At 43.1% G+C, this 24453-nt stretch overlaps 1 protein-coding gene across 2 annotated transcripts; it reads left to right on the top strand.

Annotated features, from left to right (window-relative positions):
- Window positions 1-9427: 9427 nt before the first annotated feature.
- LOC109870367 (zinc finger protein 700-like) lies at window positions 9428-24451 on the top strand. Of its 2 annotated transcripts, none has more exons than XM_020460854.2 (7): window positions 9428-9852; window positions 16118-16320; window positions 16437-16538; window positions 19793-19885; window positions 20010-20120; window positions 21298-21421; window positions 21524-24451. In XM_020460854.2, exons 1-7 carry the CDS (start codon window positions 9825-9827, stop codon window positions 24250-24252), a joined length of 3390 nt encoding a protein of 1129 aa, XP_020316443.1. In that variant the 5' UTR covers window positions 9428-9824; the 3' UTR covers window positions 24253-24451. The 2 variants fall into 2 exon arrangements, with proteins under 2 accessions (XP_020316443.1, XP_031660579.1); XM_031804719.1 differs by having other exon boundaries at window positions 9430-9852; window positions 19793-19889.
- The last annotated feature ends 2 nt before the right edge of the window (window positions 24452-24453 follow it).

A 24453-nucleotide genomic window follows, 5' to 3' on the forward strand; every position in this document is an offset into this window, starting at 1 on the left:
TAAGGTTGCATCAGACTTCTGAAGTGTAGAAAAAATTTATGGAACATCCCATTGCACCTCTAACCCAGACACATCACTGACAGGCACAGGAGTCCCCACATACTTCTCAAGACGCCGATGGTGGCGTTACTTTCTGGGCCCTTTGGTTCCCCCCTCGCACAGACTATCACACAAGTCAAGCAGAGGTTGTAAATTAGCTTTGGCCTGGGAACAAGTGACAACTGAGCATGACACATGAACATCAGACTGGCAAACCGACTGCTCATTTAACTGACCCCCCATATTTCCATACAGGCACATCCCTCCCATTAATCATCTCAAAAGGTAGCTTCTCCATTACCTCCACTTTGAGGAGGTACTTCTGGCCCTGTGAGCTCAGCTGTGGGCTGCTCATTTAACTGACCCCCCATATTGGTCACCGTGGATGCACTGGATGAGTGTCTGGTGACCATAATCAATGCCATAACCAGGTACATGGCATTTTCTGATCAAAGACAGGGAAATGCGATGTCAATCATTGCAGTAAGACTTTTACCATTCACTTTTACAGGTACCAAGACTGACCCTTCCCCACTCTGCCTATCCTGAAAACCATCCCCCTCTCTGGGAACATAACTGTAACCTGAGAGCTTGGATTTATGAAGTAGACACATTGAAGTTTTGTGCCATTGCTGCTGGCAGTAAAAACAGGTTAGGCCCCTCCCATCAGAGCGAACTGCATGATCCCTTACCTCCCTCCTCCCAGACACATACCCCCCAGAGTTACCTCCACCATCTTTGATGTCCATTGTGTCTCTGAAACTCCTTGGAGCGGATGCTGCCACTCATGGTGGGCCCCTTTCACGTGCATTAAGGTACTGCAGTGCCAGCTTGTCCGCCATAAGCCCATCATTGGGCTTGTGCTCTCGGACCCAGGTTTGAGTGTTGAGTGGGAGAACTTGTAGAAGTCTCTCGAGGATGACAACCTCACCAATCTCTAGTCTGGTTCTTCTCCTACGGTCAAACCCATTGTCGGTAGAGGCCCCTGAGACTGTGGTACGTCTCCTTCAGCGACTCACCCGATGGTGTCGATGCAGCTATGAAGCATTGACGGTAGGTCTCCAGGGAGATGTGGAACTTCACCAGCAGCATTTTCTTCAGGTCCTTGTAGACGTTTGACAACCCCTCATCCATTGCTGTGTAAGCCTCTAAAGGTCTTGCCCGTGAGCAATGGGACGAGCATGCAGGCCCACTCTACCTCTGGACACTGCCACGTCTTGGCCATTCGCTCAAACCTCAGCCGGTAGTTTTCAATGTCCTCCCCCTGCTGGTATGCAGGCATCTTCGGCTTCTTCCCCAGGAATGCTGGGGGGTGGACGTTAGTGCTGCTGGACTGATCTCCTGGTGCTGGGGCTGGCCTCATCACTGCTTGGAGACCCTGCTGTGGAGTTGAAATCCCTGCTGTGTCCATCCTCTGACGTCCTGGTGTTGGCAGACCCAATCTTGTGCTCTCACTGACGAGATCCGCTTGGTGAGGAGCTGTGAGGATAGATTGTCATAGGCCCCGGAACTCCTGCTTGAGGTCTTCGTCCCTCCTCTCCAGGCAGATGAGAAGTTGTTGGAAAAGGGCTACCATGATTGGGTGTAGTTATGGTCCCCCAACTGCTCCTTCAGTCGGCTGGTCTTTTTATGGCTGTATCTGGTGGTTCAATCGGCAGCTCAAGCGGTTCTGGTTGTGTTTGGCCCCTTGGTCGGGCTCCTAGTTTCTCATAAATTACCTCTTCTTTATCAAATGATTTGATGGTATTCCACCCCATTTCAATTTTAGGTACCTTTTCTGACAGTTGGTGCTGCTGCTGAGAACGCAACCCTGTACACGTTTCTTTACATCCCTTTTTGGAATTCACTGATTTGTGGTGCGCCATCCCAACAGGCTGATTGGTCGACAGTTTGAGCCAGTAAAGGGTGCTTTGCTATTCTTGGGTAATGGAATGACTTTTGCTTCACTCCAGACCTAAGGACACATTTTCCTGTAGGCTTATATTGAAGATGTGGCAATATCATCTGCTATCATCCTTAGTCATTTTCCATTCAAGTTGTCAGACCCAGGTGTCTTGTCATTGTTGATAGACAATGATACTTTTTTTTACAATGCTTCTTTCATAATTTGGTCAGTTATACATCGATGTGTAGGTTCAGAATTTGTTGTTAGCATGTCATGCATATGTTTGCTAATCTTGCCAATGATAAAATAATTCAAGAAGTTGGCAATATCAGTGGGTTTTGTGACGAATGAGCCATCTGATTCAATGAATGATGGAACCGAGTTTGCCTTTTTGCCCAAAATTTTATTTAAGCTTTTTACTATCATTCATTATATAATTTAGCTTTGTTTTCTTTATTATTTTGGTTAGGTCAGGGTGTGACAAGGGTGTTTTGTTTCATTTTTGTATTGTCTATGGGTTTTTGTATGTCTAGGGTTTTTCTAGTCTAGGTGTTTATATGTCTATGGTTGCCTAGATTGGTTCTCAATCAGAGGCAGCTGTTTATCGTCTCTGATTGGGGACCATATTTAGGTAGCCATATTCCTTGGATATTTTGTGGGTTGTTATTCTATGTTTAGTTGCCTGTTCTGCACTAGCCACATTGCTTCACGTTTTGTTTTAGTTCTGTTCAGTGTTCTCTCTTTAATTAAAGAGTTATGTTCGCTTACCACGCTGCGCCTTGGTCTCCTGTTTATGATGACCGTGAAAGTATTTTAGCTACCCTTTTCCTAACAGTAACCTGCTGAGTAGGTTCTCCTAACCTACTACGAAAATGTCACTTTCGGTCATAGCTGCATCCCTCCTAGTCAGCATCAGGTGAGAGGATGGATGATGGATTTTTGCCCAAACAAGGAAACCCAGAGTTCAGAGCGAGAGTGTGACATCACTTTGACATAAACTGTAGCCCGTTTAGCCAACGCCCTGGTAGAGCTCATTGAGCTATACATTTATAGTACCTTTTGTCCTCTGCATTGGCCGTGCAGCACTGATGGTGATACGGCCTCTGCAGAAGTCAAGGCATTCATACGTCTGCTTCGCGGAACATTGCAGCAGTGGCGATTTCAGCATGTAAATCTTGGTGAGGCAAACTCCCATAATATTTTGGGGGTGCATGCCAGCAAAGCCACCACACAACACTAAACAATACATTAACTGCACTATAACGGTAACAAACGGTGCCCACTGTCACGACTCCCGTCGAAGTTGGCTCCCCTGCCGTTTCGGGCAGTGCTCGGCGGTTGTCGTCACCAGCCTACTAGCCGCCACCGATCCCTTTTCCCTTTTCTGTTAGTTTAGTCTTATGAGTTGCACCTGTTCCTATTTGTGTTTTCTTAATTTGCTTACCTTTTAAATGCTTGTGAAGCCCGCCCTTGTTTGTGCGGGATTATTTTGTGTTCGCGTTTTGGATCGGAGGTGTTATTGTGCTCCGGACCATGTTACCCTGTGTTTTGGGTTGGTCAGTGTTTTCCGCCCTGTGTTTTGGGCATGACCATTTTGTGCCGGAATAAAGTGCATTTTTCCGTGAAACCTCTGCACCTGATTCCAACCTTCCACTCCTAGTCATCTGTGACACCCACAACTGTTAGGACCTACATGAAGCTGTCCCAACAGCAGAGCTTTCTTTTCAGCGCTATGGAGTGGATCGTTACCACCGTTACACCTGGCTATCAGCAGAGCCTTGTCTTACAGCGAAACAGTTCATTCAGCCTCATTTACTGCCTTTAAAATAAAAACATAGCTGATATGACTGACTTGTTTAAACAAATGTGGTTTCTCAATGTAACTATTTGTTCAGCACTTTTGAAATGTACAGTGACAGAATTCAGAACATTGGCCGTTCTTACAGTATTCTCCCTGTACACCAAGTCAGAACTGTAGGATGAGCAGACAACAAAGCACTTACAATATTCGATGATGGCATTTCTCTAAAACAGGCTATAGGTTACATGTGCACCACCAAGTCAGAACAGTATGCTAAGTTATGAGGGGGAAAGGGACCAAATTATTAGGGTGAGGCACATGGGCTACTAACAGCTTACTCACAACATACAGTTAGTGTTACTTTCTTAGCTACACTATACATATCTCCCTGGAATATTACATAATTTATGTAGCAGCATACAATACTTGTTGTGCTGTGCTCACTTGAAAAGGAAGGTGGCGCGGCGGTCCTTCTTGTGGGCAAATTTGTCATCAAACTTTGTCATCAAAGCCTGGCATTCTATGGATTAACTGGGAACTCAGAAAAAAAACAAGGTTGCCTCATGAAGTCAGTGATCTCCGGTTGGAGGTCTAGAAAGAGGCCAGAGTTTCTGACTTGGAATTCTGAGTTGGATGATAGTTAACGTGTTATAACAGTATTATAACAGTCAGAGCTCGTTTTTTTCAGAGTTCCCAGTTGTCTTGAGCTCACTGAAGTCTGAGGTTTCCCAGTTCAGAGTTTCTAGTTGTTTTGAATGCGGTAGAAGTCATGCTGGATTGACAGCATGGTTGTCAAACTTTTCTGACCCATGGCATGTGAATGTTTATCCTTTTAAGCTTGGAAAAGAGACCCTTAAACCCAGACTTGGACCAGGCACCCACTCCACTGACTAAATCAAATCAAATCAAATAAAAATAAAAATCCATTTTTTAAATTTTTATATAGCCCTTCGTACATCAGCCGATATCTCAAAGTGCTGTACAGAAACCCAGCCTAAAACCCCAAACAGCAAGCAATGCAGGTGTAGAAGCACGGTGGCTAGGAAAAACTCCCTAGAAAGGCCAAAACCTAGGAAGAAACCTAGAGAGGAACCAGGCTATGTGGGGTGGCCAGTCCTCTTCTGGCTGTGCCGGGTGGAGATTATAACAGAACATGGCCAAGATGTTCAAATGTTCATAAATGACCAGCATGGTCGTATAATAATAAGGCAGAACAGTTGAAACTGGAGCAGCAGCACAGTCAGATGGACTGGGGACAGCAAGGAGTCATCATGTCAGGTAGTCCTGGGGCATGGTCCTAGGGCTCAGGTCCTCCGAGAGAGAGAGAAAAAAAGAGAGAATTAGAGAGAGCATATGTGGGGTGGCCAGTCCTCTTCTGGCTGTGCCGGGTGGAGATTAAAACAGAACATGGCCAAGATGTTAAAATGTTCATAAATGATCAGCATGTTTGAATAATAAGAAGGCAGAACAGTTGAAACTGGAGCAGCAGCACGGCCAGGTGGACTGGGGACAGCAAGGAGTCATCATGTCAGGTAATCCTGGGGCTTGGTCCTAGGGCTCAGGTCCTCCGAGAGAGAGAAGGAGAGAATTAGAGAACGCACACTTAGATTCACATAGGACACCGAATAGGACAGGAGAAGTACTCCAGATATAACAAACTGACCCTAGCCCCCTGACACATAAACTACTGCAGCATAAATACTGGAGGCTGAGACAGGAGGGGTCAGGAGACACTGTGGACCCATCCGAGGACACCCCCGGACAGGGCCAAACAGGAAGGATATAACCCCACCCACTTTGCCAAAGCACAGCCCCCACACCACTAGAGGGATATCTTCAACCACCAACTTACCATCCTGAGACAGGGCCGAGTATAGCCCACAAAGATCTCCGCCATGGCACAACCCAAGGGGGGGCGCCAACCCAGACAGGATGACCACATCAGTGAATCAACCCACTCAGGTGACGCACCCCTTCCAGGGACGGCATGAGAGGGCCCCAGTAAGCCAGTGACTCAGCCCCTGTAATAGGGTTAGAGGCAGAGAATCCCAGTGGAAAGAGGGGAACCGGCCAGGCAGAGACAGCAAGGGCGGTTCGTTTCTCCAGAGCCTTTCCGTTCACCTTCCCACTCCTGGGCCAGACTACACTCAATCATATGACCCACTGAAGAGATGAGTCTTCAGTAAAGACTTAAAGGTTGAGACCGAGTTTGCGTCTCTGACATGGGTAGGCAGACCGTTCCATAAAAATGGAGCTCTGTAGGAGAAAGCCCTGCCTCCAGCTGTTTGCTTAGAAATTCTAGGGACAATTAGGAGGCCTGCGTCTTGTGACCGCAGCATACGTGTAGGTATGTACGGCAGGACCAAATCAGAGAGAATGGTAGGAGCAAGCCCATGTAATGCTTTGTAGGTTAGCAGTAAAACCTTGAAATCAGCCCTTGCTTTGACAGGAAGCCAGTGTAGAGAGGCTAGCACTGGAGTAATATGATCAAATTTTTTGGTTCTAGTCAGGATTCTAGCAGCCGTATTTAGCACCAACTGAAGTTTATTTAGTGTTTAATCCGGGTAGCCAGAAAGTAGAGCATTGCAGTAGTCTAACCTAGAAGTGACAAAAGCATGGATTAATTTTTCTGCATCATTTTTGGACAGAAAGTTTCTGATTTTTGCAATGTTACGTAGATGGAAAAAAGCTGTCCTTGAAATGGTCTTGATATGTTCTTCAAAAGAGAGATCAGGGTCCAGAGTAATGCCGAGGTCCTTCACAGTTTTATTTGAGACGACTGTACAATCATTAAGATTAATTGTCAGATTCAACAGAAGATCTCTTTGTTTCTTGGGACCTAGAACAAGCATCTCTGTTTTGTCCGAGTTTAAAAGTAGAAAGTTTGCAGCCATCCACTTCCTTATGTCTGAAACACATGCTTCTAGCAAGGGCAATTTTGGGGCTTCACCATGTTTCATTGAAATGTACAGCTGTGTGTCATCCGCATAGCAGTGAAAGTTAACATTATGTTTTCGAATAACATCCCCCAAAAATATATAGTGAAAACAATAGTGGTCCTAAAACGGAACCTTGAGGAACACCGACATTTACAGTTGATTTGTCAGAGGACAAACCATTCACAGAGACAAACTGATATCTTTCCGACAGATCAGATCTAAACCAGGCCAGAACTTGTCCGTGTAGACCAATTTGGGTTTCCAATCTCTCCAAAAGAATGTGGTGATCGATGGTATCAAAAGCAGCACTAAGGTCTAGGAGCACGAGGACAGATGCAGAGCCTCGGTCCGATGCCATTAAAATGTCATTTACCACCTTCACAAGTGCCGTCTCAGTGCTATGATGGGGTCTAAAACCAGACTGAAGCATTTCGTATACATTGTTTGTCTTCAGGAAGGCAGTAAGTTGCTGCGCAACAGCCTTTTCTAAAATGTTTAAGAGGAATGGAAGATTCGATATAGGCCGATAGTTTTTTATATTTTCTGGATCAAGGTTTGGCTTTTTCAAGAGAGGCTTTATTACTGCCACTTTTAGTGAGTTTGGTACACATCCGGTGGATAGAGAGCCGTTTATTATGTTCAACATAGGAGGGCCAAGCACAGGAAGCAGCTCTTTCAGTAGTTTAGTTGGAATAGGGTCCAGTATGCAGCTTGAAGGTTTAGAGGCCATGATTATTTTCATCATTGTGTCAAGAGATATATTACTAAAACACTTGAGCGTCTCTCTTGATCCTAGGTCCTGGGAGAGTTGTGCAGACTCAGGACAACTGAGCTTTGAAGGAATACGCAGATTTAAAGAGGAGTCCGTAATTTGCTTTCTAATAATCATAATCTTTTCCTCAAAGAAGTTCATGAATTTATCACTGCTAAAGTGAAAGTCATCCTCTCTTGGGGAATGCTGCTTTTTAGTTAGCTTTGCAACAGTATCAAAAAGGAATTTCGGGTTGTTCTTATTTTCCTCAATTAAGTTTAAAAAATAGGATGATCGAGCAGCAGTAAGGGCTCTTTGGTACTGCACGGTACTGTCTTTCCAAGCTAGTCGGAAGACTTCCAGTTTGGTGTGGTGCCATTTCCGTTCCAATTTTCTGGAAGCTTGCTTCAGAGCTCGGGTATTTTCTGTGTACCAGGGAGCTAGTTTCTTATGAGAAATGTTTTTAGTTTTTAGGGGTGCAACTGCATCTAGGGTATTGCGCAAGGTTAAATTGAGTTCCTCAGTTAGGTGGTTAACTGATTTTTGTCCTCTGGCGTCCTTGGGTAGACAGAGGGAATCTGGAAGGACATCAAGGAATCTTTGTGTAGTCTGTGAATTTATAGCACGACTTTTGATGTTCCTTCCTGAGCAGATTATTTGTTGCAATTGCAAACGTAATAAAATGGTGGTCCGATAGTCCAGGATTATGAGGAAAAACATTAAGATCCACAACATTTATTCCATGGGACAAAACTAGGTCCAGCGTATGACTGTGACAGTGAGTGGGTCCAGAGACATGTTGGACAAAACCCACTGAGTCGATGATGGCTCCGAAAGCCTTTTGTAGTGGGTCTGTGGACTTTTCCATGTGAATATTAAAGTCACAAAAGATTAGAATAGTATCTGCTATGACTACAAGGTCCGATAGGAATTCAGGGAATTCAGTGAGGAACGCTGTATATGGCCCAGGAGGCCTGTAAACAGTAGTTATAAAAAGTGATTGAGCAGGCTGCATAGATTTCATGACTAGAAGCTCAAAAGACGAAAACGTCATTTTTTGGGGGTTGTAAATTTAAATTTGCTATCGTAAATGTTAGCAACACCTCCGCCTTTGCGGGATGCACGGGGGATATGGTCACTAGTGTAGCCAGGAGGTGAGGCCTCATTTAACACAGTAAATTCATCAGGTTTAAGCCATGTTTCAGTCAGGCCAACCACATCAAGATTATGATCAGTGATTAGTTCATTGACTATAATTGCCTTCGAAGTAAGGGATCTAACATTAAGTAGCCCTATTTTGAGATGTGAGGTATCATGATCTCTTTCAATACTGACAGGAATGGAGGTGGTCTTTATCCTAGTGAGATTGCTAAGGCGAACACCGCCATGTTTAGTTTTTCCCAACCCAGGTCGAGGCACAGACACTGTCTCAATGGTGATAGCTGAGCTGACTACACTGACTATGCTAGTGGCAGACTCCGCTATGCTGGCAGGCTGGCTAACAGACTAGCAGGCTAGTGATTGCTTTGCAACGCTTGCAGTTAGCCAATGATTCCTTCCAAACCACTCATTGATGAATTTGCGATTTCCAAATTGTTGTGTAATGTTTATGTCCAAGGATTTGCCAGTAGATTGTCAACTTGATTACTGATGATGACCGCTTGTCTTGGTGCTAGCTAAGATTTTGAAAGTATAATGTTGACACGATCAGTCCAATCAAAGCAATTTGACATTTTTATCTGTGGCAAATTACCTTGATGGGCACTTCTAATGTAAATCTATGGCTTGAAATTTCAAGCTCTCCCTGTAGATTTTGCTGTGATGTAGTGTCCCAATGTGTGAAAGAACACTGAGCAACTAGAGAACATTAGCAACTTTAATTATAATTTTTTAGCCAAATGGGTGGGACTCAGAACAGGTGGGGCCTTTCCCAATCGGGTCGCCATTGCAGCGCAGAGCTGTTGAGCAGAGCTGTTTTCAAGGAAGTGAGTTGGTGTTTATACAGTACCTCCCGCCCACCTCAAGTCAAATTCCTACAACATTTATGAGACGCACAGCGATGCGGTACGGAGCTCAATTTGGCATCTGTATGCATACGGAGCCTCCGAACACATTTTCATTTCAAGCATAAATTGGCTTTTAAGGTTAGGGACGTCCCAAGGATCCCGGGTAGCACTAACCGTATTATTAGTAATGAAAACCCTGGTTGCAGTCCTACTCTAAAATGATTCCGTAGCTCAAGTTTTCCGCTCCAGCGAACTTGTCGGAACTATTACACTGTCGAAATAGCTTCCACACGGATGTAAAAGCGAGACATTTCGTATTTTGCAAACTTGGAGTAAACGTGGATATTATTAACCTCATTATCATACCAAACGTTTTCGGATGTAACTGCAAGGAACACTCAAGATGGAAAGACACATCCGTGGAGCAAAAGGTAAAAACATACTTATCTAAGGAAGGTATATAGCTATAGTGGATAGACCTCCAGTAACCAAAAACATGGCGAGCTAGCTAGCTAAGTGGCTAACTTCCTGAAACCGAATGTTGATGAATAGGAACAAAAACATATTTGTCACAAGGTAGGTTCTATGTCGAGGTAAACGTTGTAATAGACGACCCGGCAGTTGTCACAGACTTCAATAGGGAGGAAGAATGTTTTAGATTATTTTTTACATTTGTAGGACAAAATTTGTCCTTGCAAATTGTGAAGAAAGTGGACATTATAGGCCATTTTTGACTTATACATACCTCCTGTAAGATCCTATGATCCGTGAACAGTAACTACATGATACAGATATCTTGGTATCATTATACTCATTATAGTGTGGTCCCAATATGGAGTAAGTCTAGATTCTGAAATAATTGTTTACTAAGAACTTATCCAACATATTAATATGCATATCTCAAAAGTACAATATACTCTTCAAATTCGTCAAATTTCCAAAGTGTACTATCTGGTACTTTTGAAAATATTACCCATGGTTACATTTTTATGTATAAAAATCAGACCTCCTTTAGATTGCACATTCAGCACATCACCAGCAGAGGGAGTGCCCTTTGAATCCATTTCCCATTCACTGTGTTGGCGTTGCTCATATATTTGATCATTACTTAAAACGTAGCAGTGAGCTCACTCTGGAAATGTTATCTACTTATAGAGTGTAGTGTTTTAAACAGTATGTCTAAAATTGAACCAAATCAAAAAGGTACTTTTGATATTTTTTTATGTTTAACACATTTTCAGAATGTAGACATACATATTTTAGAGCACATTATAAGGAGTATAATGACACCAAGATGATGTCTGTATCATGTACGTTTCACAGATCGTAGGGTCTTACAGGAGGCATGTATAGGCAGAGGCTAATGTTCCCGGTTACTGCAACGGATTTCCATCATATGGATTCTAGAGAGGTCGTTTTTGTGATCCGTGTAGATCCGCAATAAAAATCTCCAGGGGGGCTGGTTTGGAGATGACATAGAACAGACATGCTTCTGTCTGTATTAGGCTATGAAATATATTCCCAAATAAATGTATTCTCCCCCCAAAAATATCTGCTCTGTGCACTGAACTGACATGCATGATTGTTTATGAAACTCTGATGTTAACATCTAGGGAACTAAATAGTCTATAATGCACTGCTCAACTGCTGGCAAAGTAATTCAAAGCCTATATACTTTCACTCAGGATGTAACTTTCCAGTGTTGCTATTTTTGCCATGTAATGTTATTAAAACAAAATCGGACAACCCTATAGTAGAATAGTTTTACCTAGTTGGCTTGTTGTGTGTTCTATGAGAGATAAATATTCCTCTCGAGGCACATTCCAGTTGCGAGAGCCATAGGAGGGGAAACATATATTCTGACAAGCTGTCAAATGCACAACAATTCTTAGTGCAAAAAAAAAACTTTTGAAAGCAGTTGGCAAATGTAGTTGAAGTCAATAGTTTACATACACCTTAGCCAAATACATTTCAACTCAGTTTTTCACATTTCCTGACATTTAATCCTAGTAAAAATGTCCTGTCTTAGGTCAGTTAGTATCACCACTTTATTTTAAGAATGTGAAATGTCAGAATAATAACACATTCCCAGTGGGTCAGAAGTTTACATGCACTCAATTAGTATTTGGTAGCATTGCCTTTAAATTGTTTAACTTGGGTCAAATGTTTCGGGTAGCCTTCCACAAGCTTCCCACAATAAGTTGGGTGAATTTTGGCCCATTCCTCCTGACAGAGCTGGTGTAACGGAGTCAGGTTTGTAGGCCTCCTTGCTCGCACACACTTTTTCAGTTCTGCCCACAGATTTTTTTATAGGACTGAGGTCATGGCTTTGATGGCCACTCCAATACCTTAACTGTTGTCCTTAAGCCATTTTGCCACAACTTTGGAAGTATGCTTGGGGTCATTGTCCATTTGGAAGACCCATTTACGACCGGACTTTAATTTCCTGACTGATGTTGCTTAAATATATCCACATAATTTTCCTTGTCATGATGCCATCTATTTTGTGAAGTGCACCAGTCCCTCCTGCAGCAACGCACCCCCACAACATGATGCTGCCACCCCCGTGCTTCACGGTTGTGATGGTGTTCTTTGGCTTGCAAGCCTCCCCCTTTTTCCTCCAAACACAACAATGGTCATTATGGCCAAAGTGTTATATTTTTGTTTCATCAGACCAGAGGACATTTATCCAAAAAGTACGATCTTTGTCCCCATGTGCAGTTGCAAACTGTAGTCTGGCTTTTTTATGGCGGTTTTGGAGCAGTGGCTTCTTCCTTGCTGAGTGGCCTTTCAGGTTATGTCGATATAGGACTCGTTTTACTGTGGATATAGATACTTTTGTACCTGTTTCCTCCAGCATCTTCACAAGGTCCTTTGCTGTTGTTCTGGTATTGAAGTACGTTCATCTCTAGGAGACAGAACACGTCTCCTTCCTGAGCGGTATGACGGCTGCGTGGTCCCATGGTGTTTATACTTGTGTACTATTGTTTGTAGAGATGAATGTGGTACCTTCAGGCATTTGGAAATTGATCCCAAGGATGAACCAGGCTTGTGGAGGTCTACAATTATTCTTCTGAGGCGGCACTGATTTTGAAGGTATGCCTTGAAATACATCCACAGATACACCTGCAATTGACTCAAATGATGCCAATTAGCTTATCAGAAGCTTTTAAAGACATGCCATAATTTTCTGGAATTTTCCTAGCTGTTTAAGGGCACAGTCAACTTAGTGTATGTAAACTTCTGACCCACTGGAATTGTGATACAGTGAATTATAAGTGAAATAATCTGTCTGTAAACAATTGTTGGAAAAGTTACTTGTCGTGCACACAGTAGATGTCCTAATCTGCAATAGGTAAGCAGCTTGGTTTGAAGAAATCAACTGTGGGAGCAATTATTAGGAAATGGAAGACATACAAGACCACTGATAATCTCCCTCGATCTGGGGCTCCACGCAAGATCTCACCCCGTGGGGTCAAAATGATCACAAGAACAGTGAGCAAAAATCCCAGAACCACACGGGGGGACCTAGTGAATGACCTGCAGAGAGCTTGGACCAAAGTAACAAAGCCTACCATCAGTAACACACTACGCCGCCAGGGACTCAAATCCTGCAGTGCCAGACGTGTCCCCCTGCTTAAGCCAGTACATGTCCAGGCCCGTCTGAAGTTTGCTAGAAAGTATTTGGAGGATCCAGAAGAAGATTGGGAGAATGTCATATGGTCAGATGAAACCAAAATATAACTTTTTGGTAAAAACTCAACTCGTGGTGTTTGGAGGACAAAGAATGCTGAGTTGCATCCAAAGAACACCATACTTACTGTGAAGCAGCATGGGGGTGGAAACAACATGCTTTGGGGCTGTTTTTCTGCAAAGGGACCATGACGACTGATCCGTGTAAAGGAAAGAATGAATGGGGCCATGTATCGTGAGATTTTGAGTGAAAACCTCCTTCCATCAGCAAGGGCATTGAAGATGAAACGTGGCTGGGTCTTTCAGCATGACAATGATCCCAAACACACCGCCCGGGCAACGAAGGAGTGGCTTCGTAAGAAGCATTTCAAGGTCCTGGAGTGGCCTAGCCAGTCTCCAGATCTCAACCCCATAGAAAATATTGAGGGAGTTGAAAGTCCGTGTTGCCCAGCAACAGCCCCAAAACATCACTGCTCTAGAGGAGATCTGCATGGAGGAATGGGCCAAAATACCAGCAACGGTGTGTGAAAACCTTGTGAAGACTTACAGAAAACGTTTGACCTCTGTCATTGCCAACAAAGGGTATATAACAAAGTATTGAGAAACTTTTGTTATTGACCAAATACTTATTTTCCACCATAATTTGCAAATAAATTCATTAAAAATCCTACAATGTGATTTTCTGGATTTGTTTTCTTATTTTGTCTGTCATAGTTGAAGTGTACCTATGATGAAAATTACAGGCCTCTCATCTTTTTAAGTGGGAGAACATGCACAATTGGTGGCTGATTAAATACTTTTTTGCCCCACTAAATTCTCCCCGGACCTCCTCAGCAAGGGGACTGGAATTGGTCAAACCTTCTTACATGAAAGGGGAGGTTAACTTGGCCCCAGACTATCGATCTGAGATCGACGTAAGTTTGTCATTGGACATTTTTTGCTTTAACCCCTGTGTCGGGACTAAAAGGAACTTAAAATGACCACTTACATCATGATTTAAAAAAAAAAATGTTTGTTATAGAAATACAAAAAGCAAATTAAACATTCTTCCTCCCAATTAAGTTTCTATGTGAGAATTGCCAAAACAATCTTATGATACCCAAACTATTTTCGTGTCATGCTGACGTGGAAACGCCCTAATCGATGATAACCAAAAAAATGTGAAGTCTGATCGTGGTCCAATTCTGTAGCAATAAGGTAATTACTAAACAAAGATACTCAATGGCCTCTTTCTTTTTTCAGATAACGTTGTTAGACCTAGCTAGCTAGCAAGCTAATATCTCTTTTATATAATTTTCACTAGTGTTTTTTTTTACCTATTTGATGTGATCCTTGTCCATATGATTACATTATTTTTAACTAATTGATGTACGGTCAAAAGTTTTAGAACATCTACTTATTCAATGTTTTTTCTTTATTTTTACTATTTTCTACATTGTAGAATAATAGTGAAGACATCAAAACTATGAAATAACACAAGGAATCATGTAGTAACCAAAAGTGTGCTAAACAAATCAAAATATATTATATTTGAGGTTCTTCAAATAGCCACTCTTTGCCATGATGATAGCTTTGCACACTCTTGGCATTCTCTCAACCAGCTTCACCTGGAATGCTTTTCCAACAGTCTTGAAGGAATTCCCACACATGCTGAGCACTTGTTGGCTGTTTTTCCTTCACTCTGTGGTCCGACTCATCCCAAACCATCTCAATTTGGTTGAGGTCGGGGGATTGTGGAGGCCAGGTCATCTGATGCAGCACACCATCACTCTTCTTCTTGGTCAAATAGCCCTTACACAGCCTGAAGGTGTGTTGGGTCTTTGTCCTGTTGAAAAACGAATGATTGTCCCACTAAGTGCAAACCAGATGGGATGGCGTATCGCTGCAGAATGCTGTGGTAGCCATGCTGGTTAAGTGTGGCTAGAATTCTAAATAAATCACAGACAGTGTCACCAGCAAAGCACCCCCACAGCATAACACCTCCTCCTCCATGCTTTACAGTGGGAAATACACATGCGGCGATCATCCGTTCACCCACACAGCGTCTCCCAAAGACACGGCGGTTGGAACCAAAAGTCTACAATTTTGACTCCAGACCAAAGGACACATTTCCACCGGTCTAATGTCCATTGCTTGTGTTTCTTGGCCCAAGCAAGTCTCTTTTTATAATTGGTGTCCTTTAGTAGTGGTTTCTTTACAGCAATTCAACCATAAAGGCCTGATTCACACGGTGTCCTCTGAACAGTTGATGTTGAGATGTCTGTTACCTGAACTCTGAAGCATTTATTTGGGCTGCAATTTCTGAGGCTGGTAACTCTAATAAACGTATCCTCTGCAGCAGAGGTAACTCTGGGTCTTCCATCCCTGTGGCGGTGCTCATGAGAGCCAGTTTCATCATAGAGCTTGATCATTCAAAGTTCTTCATTTTCTGTATTGACTGACCTTCATCTCTTAAAGTAATGATGGACTGTCGTTTCGCTTTGCTTATTTGAGCTGTTCTTGCCATAATATGGACTTGGTCTTATACCAAATAGGGCCATCTACTATATACCCCCCTACCTTGTCACAACACAACAGATTGGCTCAAACGCATTAAGAAGGAAAGAAATTCCACAAATGAACTTTTAAGAAGGCACACCTGTTAATTGAAATACATTCCAGGTGACTACCTCATGAAGCTGGTTGAGGGAATGCCAAGATTGTGCAAAGCTGTCATCAAGGTAAAGGGTGGCTATTTGAAGAATCTGAAATATAACATATATATTTTGATTTGTTTGGTTACTACATGATTCCATAGTTTTGATGTCTTCACTATTATTCTACAATGTAGAAAATAGTACAAATAAAGAAACTCTTGAATGAGTAGGTGTGTCCAGACTTTTGACTGGTAGTGAGTGTTTAACTCATCACTCACTAGTCAGTACCCATTAATTCACTACTTGTTGCTCATCATTCAAACTTCTTTATTATTGTTTTATCATTTGGTAAATTTCTGTGTTTCAGGTCCCTCTCTTCCTCTCCCCTCTCTGCGGCTTATGATTCCTCCACTGCGGCTGGTCTCAGCAGCCATCTGGCAAACGATCCAGCAGAGACACGTGATGGATTATGGGATGCTGGAGGAGTTTGTTACCATGGTTACAGAGATTGTTCCAGAGCTTCTGAATGACAGTCAGAGGGCCCAACTTATTCTGGGTCTTCGAGCACGGGTGAGAGAGTTAGAGGTGGAGCTAGTGCTCATTATGATGGTTAAGTTGGGATATGATCATATTTAGTAGTGTTTATTGTCTCATACGTGTCCTGGATTGGTTTGCTCTGCTTTCAGCTGGTCCTGGAGTTGTGTCGCTCGAAGCCGATTACAGACCTCCAGACCATTCAGCCACACCTGGACAGGATACAGACCCTTACACCTTTCTGGAGGACACAGGTGAGCTCCTTAAGGCAGAGCCTCAGCTAATGTCTAAACCGGTCAGTGATAGATATTCATGTATGTCTGATATGACATGGAAAAAACATATGCAGACTAAGTGTAGTGCTGAGCGGTTGCTGTTTTTATGTAGTTTGTTAGATTATTACAGAAATAATCACAGTTTTCAGTTTTGAGTATTATATACACTGCTCAAAAAAATAAAGAGAACACTTAAACAACACAATGTAACTCCAAGTCAATCACACTTCTGTGAAATCAAACTGTCCACTTAGGAAGCAACTCTGATTGACAATACATTTCACATGCTGTTGTGCAAATGGAATAGACAACAGGTGGAAATGATAGCCAATTAGCAAGACACCCCCAATAAAGGAGTGGTTCTGCAGGTGGTGACCACAGACCACTTCTCAGTTACTATGCTTCCTGGCTGATGTTTTGGTTACTTTTGAATGCTGGCGGTGCTTTCACTCTAGTGGTAGCATGAGACGGAGTCTACAACCCACACAAGTGGCTCAGGTAGTGCAGCTCATCCAGGATGGAACATCAATGCGAGCTGTGGCAAGAAGGTTTGCTGTGTCTGTCAGCATAGTGTCCAGAGCATGGAGGCGCTACCAGGAGACAGGCCAGTACATCAGGAGACGTGGAGGAGGGCAACCTCCAGCAGGCCACAAATGTGCATGTGTCTGCTCAAACGGTCAGAAACAGACTCCATGAGGGTGGTATGAGGGCCCGACGTCCACAGGTGGGGGTTGTGCTTACAGCCCAACACCGTGCAGGACATTTGGCATTTGCCAGAGAACACCAAGATTGGCAAATTTGCCACTGGCGCCCTGTGCTCTTCACAGATGAAAGCAGGTTCACACTGAGCACATGTGACAGACGTGACAGAGTCTGGAGACGCCGTGGAGAACGTTCTGCTGCCTGCAACATCCTCCAGCATGACCGGTTTGGCGGTGGGTCAGTCATGGTGTGGGGTGGCATTTCTTTGGGGGGCCGCACAGCCCTCCATGTGCTCGCCAGAGGTAGCCTGACTGCCTTTTAGGTACCGAGATGAGATCCTCAGATCCCTTGTGAGACCATATGCTGGTGCGGTTGGCCCTGGGTTCCTCCTAATGCAAGACAATGCTAGACCTCATGTGGCTGGAGTGTGTCAGCAGTTCCTGCAAGAGGAAGGCATTGATGCTATGGACGGGCCCGCCCGTTCCCCAGACCTGAATCCAATTGAGCACATCTGGGACATCATGTCTCGCTCCATGCACCACAGACTGTCCAGGAGTTGGAGGATGCTTTAGTCCAGGTCTGGGAGGAGATCCCTCAGGAGACAATCCGCCACCTCAGCAGGAGCATGCCCAGGCGTTGTAGGGAGGTCATACAGGCACGTGGAGGCCACACACACTACCGAGCCTCATTTTGACTTGTTTTAAGGACATTACATCAGCGTTGGATCAGCCTGTAGTGTGGTTTTCCACTTTAATTTTGAATGCGACTCTAAATCCAAACCTCCATGGGTTGATAAATTTGATTTCCATTGATCATTTTTGTGTGATTTTGTTGTCAGCACATTCAACTATGTAAAGAAAAAAGTATTTAATAAGAATATTTCATTCATTCAGATCTAGGATGTGTTATTTTAATGTTCCCTTTATTTTTTTGAGCAGTGTATATTTTTACATTATGTGGGTTGAATGCTGTAACAACGCAGAAAAACTATTAATAAAAGTCCCATGATGGTAGTGACTGCTCATTAATGCTTATCACTTATTAACTTCTTATGGTATAGGGGATGCTTGCGTCCCACTTGGCCAAAAGCCTGGGAAAATGCAGCGCGGCAAATTAAAAAAAAAAAAGATATACAAATCAAACTTTCATTAAATCACAAATATAAGATACTCAATTACAGCTACACTCGTTGTGAATCCAGCCAACATGTCAGATTTTAAAAAGGCTTTTCGGCGAAAGCATAAGAAGCTATTTTCTGATGATAGCACAACAGTAAACAAAGAGTAGCATATTTCAACCCTGCAGGCGCTACACAAAACGCTGAAATAAAATATAAAATGTGCCTTGCCTTTGACGAGCTTCTTTTGTTGGCACTCCAATATGTCCCTTAAACATCACAATTGGTCCTTTTGTTCGATTAATTCCGTCCATATATATCCAAAATGTCCATTTATTGGCACGTTTGATCCAGAAAAAAACAGCTTCCAAAATAAGCAACGTCACTACAAAATATTTCAAAAGTTGCCTATAAACTTTGCCAAAATATTTCAAACTACTTTTGTAATACAACTTTAGGTATTTTTAAACGTTAATAATCGATCAAATTGAAGTCTGGTCTATCTGTGTTCAATACAGGAAGACAACAAACCAAGCTACTTTAAGTCTTGCGTAACTCTCAACAGTGTTACGCAGTTCCTAGATGGCCATACTTCTTCATTGCACAAATGAATAACCTCAACCAAATTTCAAAGACTGGTGACATCCAGTGGAAGCGGTAGGAACTGAAAACAAGTTCCTAAGAAGTATCGTTTGTCAATGAGAACTCACTGAACAGACAGAGACTTCAAAAAACAATTTTTTTGGAATGGTTAGTCCCCGGGGTTTTGCCTGCTACATAAGTTCTGTTATACTCACAGACATGATTCAAACCGTTTTAGAAACTTCAGAGTGTTTTCTATCCAAATCTACTAATAATATGCATATCTTATATTCTTGGCATGAGTAGCAGGAAGTTGAAATTGGGCACGCTATTTATCCAAAAGTGAAAATGCTGCCCCTTATACCTTAAGAAGTTTTAACCATAATTTATTCACATTAAAATCACTATTTTTCGAAATACATGAGGCTGAATACCAACTATCCATCACTTAGATCATGTATTTTCAGGTAGCAATACCTCACGAAGCAACAGCTGCTCTCTATATCACCTCAAGGTCACGCATTCTTCTCTCTTCGTAGCAGGCATAAAAGATACACAGACTGGACAAGTAGATGCGCAATGAATTATGGTCATTGTAGTTAACTACTATGTTTGTTTGTGTTAAACTATGCAGAATATTGGCCTGTTGGAATCTACAACTCCCTACTACATCGCACAGTTCTGTCTAGATTACATTTTTCTAGAGAAACTGTGCAATGTGTTCATTGAGCTCACAGAAGGGGAAAAAAGAACAAAATGAATTCAAATAATTGAACCGAGGATGGTCAATTAGTTGTTTAAAAACCAAAAATAATAATATTCTGTGTTTAAGGCTGATGCAGAGGTAGGGTTATCTGAATCCAATTTCCTGGGGCTGGTTCAAACCCTTCTGAAAGACCCAGGCGAGAGGGAACATTTCTTCCAGGTCAGTAAGTATTTGGCTATGGAATTGATTTGGCTATGGTCACTTCCATTATGTGTATTTGCAGAAATTCAATAATACTCTTCTAAGATGTTTTCATAGCTTATATTCCTTTACTCTGTTTTAGGATGTTTTTCCTGTAGAATTTGGTCCAAGTTATGACGTAGGCATACAGAAACTCATGTGGCAATTCCTATCGAGACTGGAGAAGCTACTTCCTGTGTCAAACTTCCAACAGGTACTAGTAGAAATACAAGTATATACAGTACCTTCGGAAGGTATTCAGACCCCTTGACTTTTTCAATATTTTCCTTAGCAATCTACACACACTACCCCATAATGACAAAGCGAAAACAGGTTTTTCAATATTTTTTTTTGCAAATGTATTAAAAATATTTAAAAAACGATACCTTATTTGTAAAGGTATTCAGACCCTTTTTCCTATGACACTCAAATTGAGCTCAGGTGCATCTTGTTTCTATTGATCATCCTTGAGATGTTTCTACAACTTTTTATTTTTTATTTAACCTCCTATTTAACTAGGCAAGTTAGTTAAGAACATATTCTTATTTACAATGAAGGCCTACCCTGGCCAAACCCTCCCCTAACCTGGACAACGCTGGGCCAATTGTACGCCCTATGGTAGAATTGCCAGACGGAAGCCACTCCTCAGTAAAAGGCACATGACAGCCCGCTTGGAGAATGCCAAAAGGCACCTAAAGACTCTCAGACCATGAGAAACCAGATTCTTTGGTCTGATGAAACCTAGATTGAACTCTTTGGCCTGAATGCCAAGTCTCATGTCTGAAAGAAACCTGGCACCATCCCTACGGTGAAGCATGGTGGTGGCAGCATCATGCTGTGGGGATGTTTTTCAGCTGCAGGGACTGGGAGACAAGTCAGGATCGAGGGAAGGATGAATGGAGCAGAGGCCACATCCAAGACTATGCAGGAGTGGCTTCTGGACAAGTCTCTGAACTCTTTGAGTGGCCCAGCCAGAGAGGATCTGGACTTCTGTATACCACCACTACCATGTCACAACAGATTGGCTCAAATGCATTAAGGAAAGAAATTCCACAAATTAACTTTAAAAAAAGCACAACAGTTAAATTGAAATGCATTCCAGGTGACTACCTCATGAAGCTGATTGAGAGAATGGCAAGAGTGTGCGAAGCTGTCAAGGCAAAGGGTGGCTACTTTGAAGAATCTGAAATATAAAATATATTTTGATTTGTTTAACACTTTTTTAGGTTACTACATGATTCCATGTGTTATTTCATAGTTTTGATGTCTTCACTATTATTCTACAATGTAGAAAATAGTAAAAAGAAAGAAAAACCCTTGAATGAGTAGGTGTGTCCAAACTTTTGACTGGTACTGTATATTCCTTCTAACTCTATTCCTTATTGTGTCAGGCTGCCTTGATGCTCAGTGACGTCCCCTCTGTTCTGGAGGAATGTGTTGAGTCCATATCTCACCCTCAGCAGCTGAAAACCCTGCTTCAATACCACAGAGATCTCTGCCAGCTGGACAACCATGGTAGGCATCTCGCACCCATCATTTTCATGCTATATCATGGATTTGTTTTGGACCCCCCATTGCAAATTTAAGTCTGTGTTGCATTTTGGTTCCCTTTTTCAGACCCTCCATCTTCCACCGATGGGGACTGCATTCTCTCAGCTCTCTGTCTTCCTCCTGTGGAAAGGGTGGTAATTACAACAGAGGTGAAAAAAGAAGGAACACGTATGGATGTAAAAGAAAGAGAAGGGGTGGATAGCAGATCAGGGGAATGTGAGAAATACAAAACATCCTCTGTTAGTGATGATGATGAGGAGGTGGAGGATGATGCAGAGTTTGCTGACCCAGAGACAGACAAGGTGGAACCAGAGTACGAAACAGTGATGGGTATAGGGGAAGATGGTATAGAGAAGCCTTTTAAACTAATCAAAACACAAGAAGAAACCCATTATGAAAAATTCAGAAAAAAGCCCAAACCTGAACAAAAGAGAAACATAGGCATGTCTAAAGAAATCAGATTCTCCATGATACAAAAACCCTCGGTGGACCTACAAGGGATTGTCATTGCTAACATGACACATACCCCCAAATCAAATCAACAGGTCCCAAGAGCCAAAAGGTCCTTGGAGCGTAGGACATGCAAGTTGTGCGGTAAGGTCGTACAGCGTCCTGCAGTCTTGAGGAAACACATGTTGACTCACACTGGTGACTGGCCCCATCAATGTCCTACCTGTAAGAAGATTTACAAGGCCTTGGGAAGCTTCCAAGAACATACTGAAAGATGTGTCTTTCCTATTGAGGAAACACCTGAGGACAGTGAGTCATCCATATCAGTGATGCAATACAAGGGTCTGATGTTGAAGAAAATTTTACCACGTCCGCAAGGACAAAAAGCAGGCCCAAATGAAAAAAACCTCAAACGCATTGTCTGCAAGACATGTCCTGTTTGTGGGAAGACTTTTGCAACGGGTTCAAGCATGAAGCGGCATCAGATTATCCACACTGAGCCCAAAAAGTGCAGAGTGTGCAAACACATCTTCCCTAACTCTTCCGAACTGAAGATCCACATGGAGTCCCATCCGAAAAAAGGAATCCATCAATGTAGTAACTGTGAGAGGACCTTCAAGCACGATTACAGTGTGAAGGCTCATGAAGAGGCTTGTCTTTTTCTGAGTCGTCAACAAGGGGTGCTTGGAGAGACCCGTGGTCCTCCAGCTACGGGGCAGACAGACCCAGGGCCATCAGGCAGTACACACCAGCAGAGCATGACATGTGAAGCAGGAATCATACAACTCTCTGCAACTCTGAGCAAACAGAATTCTGCCTTCACCTACATGCATTCTGTGGAGGGGTCATCAGCGAGAGCAAAAAGGTCTCTGGAGCGTAGGACATGCAAGGTGTGCGGTAAGGTTGTACAGCGTCCTGCAGTTCTGAGGAAACACATGGTGACCCACACTGGTGACTGGCCCTATCGATGTCCCACATGTAAGAAGATTTACAAGACCTTGAGGAGCTTCCAGGAACATATTGAAAGATGTGTCTTTCCTATTGAGGAAACACCTGAGGACAGTGAGTCGTCCTCCACCAATGCAACCAAACACCCATCTTCCACCCCGGAACCAAACACACCTATAGGATCATCCAAACGCTGTGCAAGGTGTCCTATTTGCCATAAATTTATATCGGGATACCTGAGATATCACATTCTCTCTCACTCAGATGAGCGCCCACACGCTTGCCCCCGTTGTGGGTCGAAATACAAGTTCGACTTTGTATTGAGGAGGCACATGAGACTGTTCTGCAAGGTGAGGAAGGGTGAACCTGTTGAATTAGGGGAAAAGAAAATCCACAAGTGTAATGAATGTGGAAAGGAATTCGGGCTAAAATCCACACTGACAGCACACAAACGCATCCACAACCCGCTCCGCTGCGCCTATTGCCGAAGGATGTTCCCAGACCAAGAAACGCTTGCAATTCACAAGGTAGAGCACAAACCGGTTCAATGCACCATGTGTGAGAAGAGCTTCAATGTGATAAGATACCTCTCCAGACACTACGTGGATGACCATCAGTTCAGCGGGCCGTTCCGCTGCACCTACTGTGAGAGAAGCTATGCCGAGTTATCTGTCTTCGTCCGACACGAGAGGACACACACCGGGGATCTTCCATATAAGTGCTCCCACTGTCCCAAGAAGTTCCATTTTGAAACTGCTCTTGTGACACACCAGAGAACGCACACAGGAGAGAAACCGTGCCTTTGCTGGGAGTGTGGAAAAAGCTTCCAATCCAAGGGGATTCTGAAAACACACATGAATCGTGTTCACACTCCTCAGGTGAAACGTTTCCCTTGTTCCCAGTGTAACAAAGCTTTCAGGGACAAAGGTCAAATGAAGATGCATGAGAATGTATATCACAAAGGGGTGCGTTACCCGTGCTCCTACTGCGGTAAGGGATTCTATAGCCCTGCCCCATTGGCGAGACACGTATTGATTCACACAGGGGAGAATCCTTATTCCTGCACATATAAGGAATGTACCAGAGTTTTCAAATCTGCATCTGAACTGAGGATACACATGAGATACCATACTGGAGACCGGCCATTCAAGTGCAAGGACTGTGGGAAGGGTTTTGTTCAAGCCCATTATCTCACTATACACCGGCGAAGTCATACCGGGGAGAAACCGTATTCGTGTCTCACCTGCAACAAGTCCTTCAGCACCTCCCATCAGTTGAGCAGACACATGAAAACGCACACAGGAGAGAAGCCTTACCAATGTACGGATTGTGGGAAAGCTTTCAATCGTAGAGACCGTTTGCGGACTCATCAAGATAAATGCCACCCAGCTTTTTAGTTAAAGATCCTTTGTTCTCTATGTTCTATAAATGCAGATTTGTGTTTTGCAATTGTAAATTAACTGCTTATGTAGCCAGTAACAAATGACAGCCTAAACTCACCATGCCTAGCAACCTTACCATGCACGTTTTGTTTGTTGCTATGGTTGTAATGACTACTTTCTCCTTCTGGGATTAATAAAGTACAATCAACACCCACC

The sequence above is a fragment of the Oncorhynchus kisutch genome, linkage group LG25 (assembly GCF_002021735.2).
Source record: "Oncorhynchus kisutch isolate 150728-3 linkage group LG25, Okis_V2, whole genome shotgun sequence".
NCBI classification, from domain to species: domain Eukaryota; kingdom Metazoa; phylum Chordata; class Actinopteri; order Salmoniformes; family Salmonidae; genus Oncorhynchus; species Oncorhynchus kisutch.